Source organism: Gadus chalcogrammus, chromosome 13, assembly GCF_026213295.1.
Source record: "Gadus chalcogrammus isolate NIFS_2021 chromosome 13, NIFS_Gcha_1.0, whole genome shotgun sequence".
Classification (NCBI taxonomy): domain Eukaryota; kingdom Metazoa; phylum Chordata; class Actinopteri; order Gadiformes; family Gadidae; genus Gadus; species Gadus chalcogrammus.
The window spans coordinates 6,755,232-6,767,178 of NC_079424.1; the positions used below are offsets into that span (position 1 = coordinate 6,755,232).

General features: G+C 46.1%; 2 protein-coding genes across 4 annotated transcripts; one reads left to right on the plus strand and one right to left on the minus strand.

Moving 5' to 3' along the window:
* The first annotated feature begins 815 nt into the window (after positions 1 to 815).
* Positions 816 to 9,880, plus strand: tmcc1b (transmembrane and coiled-coil domain family 1b). 3 transcript variants are annotated; one of them, XM_056606262.1, is made up of 7 exons: positions 816 to 1,019; positions 3,968 to 4,011; positions 4,778 to 5,543; positions 6,543 to 6,968; positions 7,161 to 7,681; positions 7,787 to 7,922; positions 8,225 to 9,880. In XM_056606262.1, the coding sequence occupies exons 3-7, from the start codon at positions 4,944 to 4,946 to the stop codon at positions 8,537 to 8,539; spliced, it is 1,998 nt and encodes a 665-aa protein (XP_056462237.1). In that variant the 5' UTR covers positions 816 to 1,019; positions 3,968 to 4,011; positions 4,778 to 4,943; the 3' UTR covers positions 8,540 to 9,880. The 3 variants fall into 3 exon arrangements, with proteins under 3 accessions (XP_056462237.1, XP_056462239.1, XP_056462238.1); XM_056606264.1 differs by having other exon boundaries at positions 831 to 1,019; positions 7,197 to 7,681; positions 8,225 to 9,874; XM_056606263.1 differs by lacking the exon at positions 816 to 1,019 and adding an exon at positions 1,026 to 1,501.
* A 498-nt stretch (positions 9,881 to 10,378) lies between these two features.
* LOC130402156 (protein B4) lies at positions 10,379 to 11,943 on the minus strand. The gene is made up of 5 exons (XM_056606284.1): positions 11,711 to 11,943; positions 11,358 to 11,626; positions 11,147 to 11,267; positions 11,015 to 11,061; positions 10,379 to 10,941 (listed from the first exon to the last, which is right to left on the minus strand). Exons 1-5 carry the CDS (start codon positions 11,799 to 11,801, stop codon positions 10,432 to 10,434), a joined length of 1,038 nt encoding a protein of 345 aa, XP_056462259.1. The 5' UTR covers positions 11,802 to 11,943; the 3' UTR covers positions 10,379 to 10,431.
* Between the last annotated feature and the right edge of the window lie 4 nt (positions 11,944 to 11,947).

Sequence of the window (11,947 nt, forward strand, 5' to 3'; positions counted from 1 at the left end):
GACTCGTTTGCAAAATTGATAAATCTGGAGTTTGTGGTTCGGGAGGCCATCTTGTGGTGAAAAAGAGTAACTTAAAATGTAAACATCTAGATGACCTTTTTTGCATTCGTTTTGTATGTCCTTTGTAAACGACCCAGGGAATGACGGTTCCTTATTTTCAGTTATGTAGGCCTGTATGCCCCAGGATCATCCCTTCACCCCTCCCTCTACCAATAACATCATTACTGCCACACCCATTGGCTAGATGCCACAATCTCCACAGTCTTATTTACCCTCAATGCCCTCTGTCGCCAGAAGAGAACCGGTGTGAAGGACACCACAGATGATGTACTGCCTCCTCCCCCTGTGAAGAGCCATTCGCCACAGCCCCTCCTGTAGCCCTTTCTTGCCATATGCAGCTACAGGGATTCAAACTTGACCTCCCTCTGTCCCTTTCTCCAACGCAAATCAGACATAAAAAAACATTATAGTCTTTAAGGCCTCACCGGTATTATATTCAGTTGACAATTCGATTATTATTCAACTTATTGGTTCCTCACTTCATTGATTTATTGATCTACCTGTTTTCTCAAGGAAAGATCCATTTCTGATGCGTAAGAGAGCCCCCCCATTCAGCTGCATTGCACTATAAGAATCCTCGTTTGAATGGAATATCGTCACAATCACTGTCATTATGTAACCAGGCTAATCGATTATTATTATTTTTAAATGACATGTGTCTGTGTTGTAGACTATAATCGAAACGAAAGTCCCACATACTCAAATTTGACCTATTTGGATAAGTCTTTCGCTTTAAATTAAAAACTTTTTTATAGGTGATGATATCGCGTCGATGTCAAGGGCCTTCTAATCGGCTTCGACCAATAAGCCATATCTTGGACCAATCCACCTGCACCGAGACGCACGTTATGGTTATTGATGCACTTTGTCCTGACGCGGAGCGCGCCATTTGACGTCATCCTTGGGAGTGTTCCATCGGGAAAATGAACGGTCATCAACACAGCCCTCTCAGCGCCCATGTAAGTTCAGGCTCGCAAACGGTACTTTTGTTTCAACACTCAAAGTAAAATCTCAATATGCTTGTTTTTATGCGGTGTTTATACGGGCGATTACTTCCATTGATCCGATTATCGGTGCTGGCTGGCGAGCCTGGCGAGGTCTCCGGGATTTGTCTGTAGCTCGGCTAACTAGGGGCTGAGGCGGCTCTAAGAAGCTAGCGACCTAGCCGGGGAGTTCACCGCCGAGCGCCGGAGCCGACGTGGGGTCAGCGCGTGTTTTGGCACGAAGCGTCGATCCAGGGTAGCGGGCGATGCTAGGCGTCGGTGCACGGACAGAGTCACTCGTTTCGGGAGGCGACACTGCTCCATGTCAAGACGAACCCCAGGTTCCGATGGATACCCTTGGCTAGGCCAGTGCCGTGTCGGCGTCGGAGCCGACTTTGTACCGTGTAGTGCTGGATATAAACAAGCCTGAGGGAAGCTTCATTGAAGCGCACTAGCAGGTGGGGACTTTTTTTGGCCACGGCAGATAACCTCCTCAATTGAAATATCTAAACACCGAAATGGATAACCAAGAGTAGTCTCGGTTGCTCCGTTGTTATGAGTAATGAAGCCTCTCCCACCAGTTATTTGAGTAAAGTGATGGACCATTTACCATAGATGAACGGTTACCAGAATGCACTTTTTAAAGATATGAAATTTGGTTGAGTTGAATACATATGGGCTTCTACGAGCGTTAAAACACTGTTATAACAGGATTATTTATTAACCATTCCACCAACTTGTTCAGCACGGCCACGAAGACTCGCCCTTAAAGACAAAATGAATACGATCTGATGCATCTTTAGCTTGTAGCTTTAGCCACCTGCTATACCCACACGCTAGCTTGCAAGCGAACCATATATGTGGGGGAAACGTATGTATGGATTTAAAAAGCACTACAGTCGTCCAATGGCAAGTTTCGTATAATTGATGTCTTCCCTGAAGTGTAAGAAGCCAGGCCTGCCAGAGTAAGCTAGCGAGGTGCCCATTGCACTATGCTGCGTGTGTGCATCATGAAAAGCTGATTCATTAATATTTCCACATGCACATATCTTCATTTTCTGCAATGCATCAAGTGCTTTTATCTTCTGAAAACGTACGAATGCGGCCATTTGATGTTTATTAAACCAGATAACATGACAAGGAGGGGTCATTAAGAAAGAAGTTTCTGTTCTATTTGATCATATCTACATCAGACAAGCGAGGGTAATGCTTATTGGTGGCATCCCCTAACAACTTGCTTTGATTCTGAAATCCATTAAAAATGTAACATTTAAGTACACCACGTTGGTTTTATCATAGTTTAATTTTATATTATTTCTAAATTATTCTGCTCCATGTAGGAGATAGCTTGATAACAATACAAGACAAAATCCAAGGTAGGGTCTTAATTGTCTGAATAATCAGCATGGGTACTTGGTAAAGCCCCAAAGCTAAATGGTACTTGGAACAGAGACACCAATACTAAGGATGGTCACTTTTGACCTTGGATGGCTGGATGTGCAGAGGCTGTCAACAGCGTGACAGTCGAATGTTCACTGACCCACTTCAAGCACAAATGCCTTGCCCTGGAGCCTGTTAAGTGATGCTTTGTTATGATTTGGCATGAACATGTATCCAACACTTTTATTCGAGTTCTAAGTTCTAATAGTATTAACATAAAAATATTCTAGAAATTACATCTGCCATGTTAATTTGGCTTTCTACGTTGCATAGGCAACATTAGAAAACCAGGAGCCATTACTGTTTCGGGGAAAGGATCTCTCCATGTATGCATGTTGTGTACTCGTGGTTTTCGTTAGGTTTATTTTACTCGCTAAAACAGGGAACGTGCCTGACACGGTTTAATAGATGGCATGCCAAAATGACAGATGCATATACTGTAGCTTGTTAAAAAAATATTTTGTATGATTTTTTATGTATCCTAAAAGACCCTGCTATAATTTTAAAAAATCAGACTTCCTCTGTGAATTTTTTTTATTCACTAAATTAACATTTTAATCACATAATGACTGTAAATATAGAAGCAGGTCAAGCGGATAAGTGAACAGTACTTAACATTTAGCTAGTACATTGCGTGATTTATGACTAAATTCATTTCATGGGCCTGTTAAGCTTTACGGAATTGCTTTGCACATGGTGACTTTGCTCTAGCTTGTCAAATGTCCTCGGTGTGATCACAACATAGTATTATTTAGGCTTCCACAAATGGTAACGTTTTTTACTTATGGTATAGGTTATATACTGTGCTTCTTGTTATATGACACAATTGAGTGTGGCACAGCACGTCCCCCAAGATAAAGGTAACATAGATGCATGAGTTCTCTTATGTAAACACCCTTTTATTTATACTGCGAGGATTGTCCTGTGCCCTTCAAAGGTTAAAGGAAGTTGCACAATGCAGGGCTAGCCTTGTATCTGAACAACAGTTGACTTCTTTTGTATTGAAGGATATGGGGAACATGTATATAACTTAAGGCTTTAGTGCAGATAAATGGAATGCTCCAGATGGGTGCTTGAGGCGTTTCATTCATAAAGAAATATCTCTAATAGCCCTGTATTGACTATTTGGCCTGCATAGTCTCATGGAGTTTGGGGAAACTAAGGATGACTTTTGAGTTTAAAGATGTCATCTTTAGTTACCTGATCATCACCTCCCTGATCGATTCTAACATCTCTATTATCTTATAGACAATACAACAAAGTCAAAATATATATATCCATTACCATATTTCTGTATGACATTTGAATGCCATTATTGTGGAGACTACTGGAATTAATGGATTGTTTGGTATTATTGTATTTGTACGTATTAAGACAACAGTTATAACAAACATGCATTACTGCTCTCGTTTACGGGTACCGGTTTAATGTGAATGCCATTAAAATCAATATAGCTGAAGCTAATCTGAGTGCTTCTTGTTTAGCGACTCCTGAGTTGTGAGCCAGAAGAGGAGAAGCTTGGCTAATGGTAAGTCTCTGCCCCTCTCTGGCTCTCCCTGTCTCTCACTGTCTCCCACACTGTCTCCGTCTCTGTCTCTCTCTTATATATCTCTGTCTCTGTTATGGATTGGTGCAGCTAAACCTTTTATACGAGCAGCCATTTGTAATTCAAGTCATGGTGTGTTTCTCTGCAGTGTATCTCTTAGTTTTGAACCAAGCAGCAATCAGCCCACCCTTTGAAAGCAGGGCTATGTATGATTCCCTTTGTAAGGTTGAGAATCAGCGCACCACATCATTTTTCTTCATTTGAGCCTCATGGATTTTATACACATACAACTCATCAACACATGCATACAACTCATGAATTTCTGTTATCAAACCATTCACGTATTTTACGTATGACTTGATTTGAATACTTTCTGAAATGTTATTAGAAAGATTCTTCCAGAGATTTGGTCTGACCTACAGCTCTAGGATTCATTGACAACTTGAACCAAATTGAAACTATTAGTATTTCAGAAACCATTCTTCAATTTAAAATATCATTTTTAGACCTTTTAGTGTTTTTGTACTGGTGTGTTGGGACTGTCAGACATGTCACATGCTGTTTGACCCAAAGGTCTTTTTGTTCTAAATTGAACATCTGTTTTGCTTAAAAACAGTTTCCAAGGCCCATGTCTCGGTCCCAACTCAAGTTTTGCTTTCTTATGTTATTCTTCCACTCTTCTGCTGTATATACGTTCATCTGTCACTGTCGCATGCCGTAATCATTTTATTTTCCTTTTTTGTATCAGACGAGCATGACATTACGCCAAACCACCGATGCATGCACGCTCGTCTGAGCGCCATCCCCTCTGCTTTCCGGCTCCGAACCAGACTTTCAGAGGGGGTGTGGCATCGGGACATAGCTAGTCCCCTGCACCCCCGAGTGCCCCCACACTGTGAGACTGGAGGCCCGTGATGGATCAGGCTAGTAGCGAGCAGAGCCCAGAGGAGCCTGACGCCGGAGGCCGCTCGGAGACGGAGGCCGGCAGGCGGGCGTCGGAGACGGAGCACGGTTTGTCCAAAATCACCCACAATGCCCGGGAAAACATGGGCGCTCTGGGCCACGGGCTGAAGCAGTTCTTCCAGCCCCAGCGCCGGCGCTCCTCCGTCTCCCCGTATGACGCCACGGCGCCCCTGGCCCCTGCCCCTGACCCCGCCGACCCAGGGCCAGAGGCAGGGGACCCCCTCGCCTCCTCGGGGCCCCCCGTGGACTCTGACAACCCTGCCGCTTCCGCTCCCCCCGCAGCTCTGAGTCGCGTCCTGCAGCAGATCCGCGGCGCCCCACCCATGATGAAGCGAGGAACCAGCCTGCAGAGCCGCCGCAGCAAGGCGGCGGGGGGGGCCGGGGAGCTCCCCCCGAAAGGAAGCCCCCAGATCCACCGCCGGAGCACCCACGAGGCCCTGCTGCAGGCCGGGCGCCCGCGCTCCTCCTCCACCACCGACACGCCCACCTGCCCCGCCCTGGCGGACATACTGCTCACGTCGGGTTACCACTCCACGGAGGAGCCGGACAAGGTACACAGCCAGCCGCTGAGTCCCAGGGTTACTGTGGTGGCCTTTTGCAAAGTTAAACAGACAAATCAACATTTGCAGCCCTTTTGCTTGGTGGGGTTTGCTGTTTTCACTTTGCGTGAACACTAAATGGGCCAATATAATTACCAACAGTACAAACATGCAACGAAGAACGCTTGGCAAAAAACCCCAGAATGTGTTGTAAAATAATACATTGCAAATAGAACAATAACGTTGTCCTGATTGAATGAACAAGTTAATAACCCTTCATTTGTGCTTCTCCGTGGTTCTCGAAGAAACTAAATTCTCATCCAGCACATTAAACAACAGCTTGTGGCTTCTGACAAAATGTGTTTAGCGTCGTCCAATTATCTAGCAACGCATGTGGGAAGTAATTCATCGTAATATTCAAGTTAATTATTCAACAGGGATTATATTGAAGCAGTACTTAGTGGGGTACATGTAATGAATCGGGAGGTTGTTAATGGCTGGGCCCTGCCCTGCTGGAAAGGTGACTAGATATGTAAGCAGCATTGCAAATGTCACTGATCTCGTCTGAGTAGTTGGTTGCTATGCACGGTAAGCCTTTCTAAATTTAGCGTTTGCTGCCTTTAAGTCTACTTCAGGTCAGAGAGCATTTAAAGCCTGGAGTAATGGCTTCATTTAGGTAACACTTGGCAGGCTAAATAAAGCGAATAATTTCCAAATTTCTGATTCCTTTTAAAATGCTAATTCTGCTGGCCACCAAATAATACATTGTCTAAAACTACTGTTACTGGTAGACAACTTTGTGTTGATTTGAGACACTCATAGCATACATAAGTAATTTTTGCTATTAAAACGTACAATTCTATTTAATTAATAGTACACTAAACAGACCACACATTTAAAGATGACTGTCAGCTTATTGAATATCAGTGCCTTCTCTGGGTCCCCTGTCCGTCCCTACACCTGATACGACCGCTCACCCCGCCTCCCGTTCTCACCCTCCTCTCTGACCAGCTGGAGCGCTACGACGGTTCGGGCCCGGCCGTCTCACCCATCGCCCTCTCCTACGGGGCGGACGGCTACGGGCTGGACGTGGTGGACGGCACGCCGGACCCCCAGAGGACCAAGCTGGCCATCGCCCACCTGCAGCAGAAGATCCTCAAGCTCACCGAGCAGATCAAGATCGAGCAGACGGCGCGCGACGACAACGTGGCCGAGTACCTCAAGCTGGCCAACAACGCCGACAAGCAGCAGAGCGCGCGCATCAAGCAGGTGTTCGAGAAGAAGAACCAGAAGTCGGCGCAGACCATCCAGCAGCTGCAGAGGAAGCTGGAGCACTACCACCGCAAGCTGCGCGAGGTGGAGCACAACGGCATCCCCCGCGCGCCCAAGGACGTGTTCCGGGACATGCATCAGGGACTGAAGGACGTCGGAGCCAAGGTGTGGAGCATGTTGTACTCCCCCTGTTGTTGTTGTTGTTGTTGTTTAGGCTTCAAACTTTTCCACATTGTTGTTTTTTCTATGACATTATATAAAGTATAAAAGTCGAACCATGTATGTTTTTTCAGAGTGAGCATGCTGATTTTCTTTGAATTTTCTACTTCTCTGTATCCCACAAACATGGTGGCCCAGCCCAAGTGTTTGTTTACCCAGTTCTGCCCCCTACAGGTGACCGGGGGCCTCTCCAGCTTCTCTCACGCCACTCACTCTGCCGCCGGCGCCGTGGTGTCCAAGCCCAGGGAGATCGCGTCCCTGATCCGCAACAAGTTCGGCAGCGCGGACAACATTGCGGGCCTCAAAGACTCCCTGGACGAGACCCAGGGGGACGAGTGCGTGGGCCCCGGGGCCGCCCGGACCCTCGGCGCGGGGCAGCTGCAGTCCAGCCCCAAGTACGGCAGCGAGGACGATTGCTCCAGCGCCACGTCCGGTTCGGCGGGGGCCATCAGCGCCACCGGGGCCCCCGGGGGCCCCCCCAGCTCCAAAGGGAACACCCTGGAGCACGGCCAGGCGTCCGGCTTCGACGCGCTGCTCCACGAGATCCAGGAGCTGCGGGAGAACCAGGGTCGGATAGAGGAGTCGTTTGAGATCCTGAAGGGCCACTATCAGAGGGACAACACAATGATCATGGAGTCCCTCCAGGAAGAGAGATTCAGGTGCGAAATGTTCATGGGAACGGTGCTATTGGCATGTAAGCAAGAACAATACATTTTAAAATAGTCTTTATTGTCCGTTTTTTTATGAACCCCTGTATTTTTCAGGTGCGAACGCTTAGAAGAGCAACTCAATGACTTAACAGAACTGCATCAAAATGAAATCCTGAACTTGAAACAAGAGCTAGCCAGCATGGAGGAGAAGATTGCTTACCAGTCTTATGAAAGAGCTAGAGATATACAGGTATGCCTCACCAGACTGTAGACGTAAAGTAGACCTGAAAGACCTGACATTTTCTAGACGCATCACACTTTTAACATTCATTTTGTTTGGGTTGTGCATTTGCTTGTATTAGGTTAGCTGTTCAATTCAACATGGTAAAAGTTTCCATACGTTTGAAATGATTATATTCCGGCATTATTTCCCACATGGTTATGTTGATGTATTGGGTCACAGAAGGGTGGGTCCAGGGAAGGGATGGGTGTGCATAAGGTTAGAATGAAGATCAGAGCCTTCTGAATGACATCTCTCCCACTGACCTGCAGGAGGCACTAGAGGCCTGTCAGACCCGGATCTCCAAGATGGAGCTGCAGCAGCAGCAGCAGCAGACGGTGCAGCTGGAGGGCCTGGAGAACGCCACGGCGCGCACCCTCCTGGGCAAGCTCATCAACGTGCTGCTGGCCGTCATGGCCGTGCTATTGGTGTTCGTCTCCACCGTGGCCAACTGCGTGGTCCCCCTGATGAAGACGCGCAGCCGCACTTTCACCACCCTGCTCCTGGTGATCCTGCTCGCCTTCCTCTGGAGAAACTGGGAGGCCATCTCGCAGTACACGGACCGCTTCCTTTTGCACCCCAGATGACCTGCCCCCCCTAGGGGCTATGGGTCGCTGAAAGACGATACAGGGGGTGTACAGTGTTGGGAGGGGAATATATCAAAGCCAGGTGTATCCCAGGGTCTGCCCCCCACTGGCGCGCTCCTCCCGCTCCACCTCAATAGGCGCTCCACACAATGTTTAGTGTGAGCGTCACCAAGAAGAAGAATGAAAGGGGGCCCGAAACAGCCAAGTTCGGATTTGCCGTTGTGGCAATCACTATATACCTTTGGTGCAATGTCGGCGTGGATGAAAGAGGATGGGTGCATACGTTGAAGGGGCAGAGAACAGCACACTTGACTTCTCTCGCCTGAGTGAATTTGTTTACACATTTTTTTAATTCTGTGGGAAAAATTGTATTAAACTTTTATCGGTGTAGTGGATTCAAGTGAAATGGATTTGTCACAATTTGATAAGCTGTTGATTTTAAGGGTGTTCCTCTTATTGACCTTCAGTGATAATCAGCAGTTCACTTGATTTTGTTTTTATGTTTTGCTTAGTTTTTTTGTTTTTAAATGGTATTGAATCATCTACTTTATCTTCCACCCAAATATTTTCAGCTCATCCCAAAAAAAACATCTTCTGTTCCAACTCAGAAGGAAGGCAGGACAAGGTGCTGACAGATCAACTGCACTGCTATGGAAACAAACCCGCTCGGCACTGGATTGATTTGTGGTGAATCTTTCGACATATCGTTATTAGCGTGTGAAGTCATTAACACTGGTTACGACCGGGGCAAGGAAGTGGACGTCTACGCTAAACGTTTGAAGGCTAAAATGTTGGCTGCCACGGTCCTGACTGCATTGCCACTGCAGAAAAATAATCTATGAACTGAATGAACCTACTTGAAGAGCGATGGAAATGCTCAAAGACTCAGTGCTTCCGTACTGTTTCTATTGGTGAAGAGTAATGCTTTTTAGTTGACTTTTTATTTTTTAAAAATAAACATCCTGTTTTAAAAGTGATTAACGTTGCTTTTTCTTCATGACTATATGAAAGTATATTTGTATTTGCTAAGTTTTATTGCAAACTCACGGTCAAAGAGGTCATTAGCACCAAAATAAAACGGCAGCCATTTTAATCAATGACAAATTATATACCCTGCACCAAAAACCAACAATGTGCCTTTTTCACAACCATTTAAAACAAATTGGTCATTCAAGCATGAAGAAACATGAAATGTCAGGATTTCTTGCCTCCGCTTTAAAGTGGAACAAGACATCTGGCAGTCTTGGTGACAAGAATTTCAGTTCTATAAAAAAATGGCTGACTCAACTGCCAATGTCGCATGTTGTTTTTGTACCTTACTAAAATGTCTAGAGCTAGTCCACTACTAGCAGAACCTTTAACCAATAAGGACAACCCCACAGCCCTAGCCCATCTGTTGGCACACAGAAGGGATGAGGCCGGATTCAGACAGTTCAGTCTCCGTACTGGTGAAAAGTCACCTGTCTTGGTGCACACTAAAGGGAAAAGTGAATTGATCATTGTATTAATGCAAGATAAATCTGAAACTTGCAATGACCGCTTCTTCTCCAGGAAAGGTAATGAGGCCACCTTTTGGTCTAACCAGAGGAATAAGCTGTAAAATCCGACCGCAAAGGGATCATGTTATCTTGTGCACAATATATTTGAACACTTGAGAACCAAGTGTCAAGCCTGGTACAACTCTTCCTGATAGTCCATTTAAATAGGTCTCCAAACGTCGAGAATTGTGAAAACTTTCAAAACAAGCCGTCCCACACAAGATACCTTTTGAGTCGGACAAATGGTGCATTTACACAACTCTAAACAAATAGTATTAGATGAAAGCAGTCAAGTACAAAATCTAACTAAAGATTCTTTATTGCAAACACAATTTAAAAACATGCATTACATAATTATTCTGTGATCTTTACGCGCCTCCCGGCAGCCGTTGTAGCCTTGGGTTTGTCATCCTTGACCGAGGCCTTTTCCTTGGCAGCTTTGGTTACTTTAGCTTTAGGTTCCTTTGCAGCTTTGGGTTCCTTTGCCTCAACTTCCTCAGCAGCATCAGGTTCCTCTGCAGCATCAGGTTCCTTTTCCTCAACTTCCTTTGCAGCTTTAGGTTCCTTGGCAGCTTTAGGTTCCTTGGCCTTAACTTCCTTGGCAGCTTTAGGTTCCTTCACAGCTTTGGGTGCTTTTGCTTTAGGTTCCTTCACAGCTTTGGGTGCTTTCGCTTTGGGTTCCTTCGCCTCAACTTCCTTTGCCTTAGGCTTCTTGGCTCTCGGTACCTTTGCTTTAGGTTCCACATCATCCAACCTCTCCTCTGAAGCCTCCATGTTTACGGCACCCCTCTTAGCCTTGGGTCTCTTTGCTGGGGCCACCTTTGACGCTGCAGCATCGTCGGCTTTCTTCGTCTTCTTGACAGTCTTGAGACAAGATGAAAGTTAAGCGTTTCTATGCCAACTGAACAAACAATGCTTAATATAAAAACAAACATACCTCAGTATTTTCGCTCTTTTTCTTTGAGTCCTTTTTCTTCCCAGTACCTTCAACATACGATTTGAATAGGTAAATGTAGTAACCTTAAAGTTGGATGAGCAAGCAGTCTGGCAGATGATGCACGGTGCTTACCGGCTTCCTTGTCTGCACCGTTGGCCTTTTTGGGCCCAGCTTTTGTGGCCTTTGGCTTTTCCTCAGTGGGATCAGTGTTTTCACTTTTCTCCTTTGGATCCGTGGGTTTTTTGGGTGCAAGCTGGACACACACAAAAAAAGGACGTTACTTCAAAGCAAGGTTAAGTTGTCAATTCAGTGGACCGAATTAGCCTACAACCCAATAGCCTACCCGAAATCTCCCCTGTGCGCCAGTAGCAGCAGCGGTGGAGTTGGCAGGTCGGACCAATGTGCCATTCTCGAGTCCTTTGATCAAGGCCTTACGCACCATGTACTTCAGCCTCACCAACTCCATAGCGGGATATTTCGCCTTGATGCTGTTTCGTATCGCCTGCGACGATACCCCTTTCCGCGAATCCAACTCTTTCACAGCATTCTTTACCATTACCATGGCCGGGGGATGAGCTGGTACTTTGCTCGTCGACACAGAACCCACCGCATCTAGATGAACGAAACGACGTTATTGCACAATCACATCTAGATCATTGGACTACACGTGTTAACGTGTTGCATTGGGATACAAACCTGATTCGGCTGTCTCAGAGTCATCATGGCTCTCCGAACCAACAGGTGAGGTAGGCACAATCTTTTCCGCCGCGGGCTTTTTGGGAGGCATTCTAAGCAAAACTGATTAGGAAACCCAACGTTGAATGGATGTTAAAAAAAATCGCCCAAACTATTTTTTATGTTTGTCTACAAAACCAGCCAGCGTTCACGCTTTATGCAGTCGATTCCACTGAACACGACGTCGACCCACCAGCT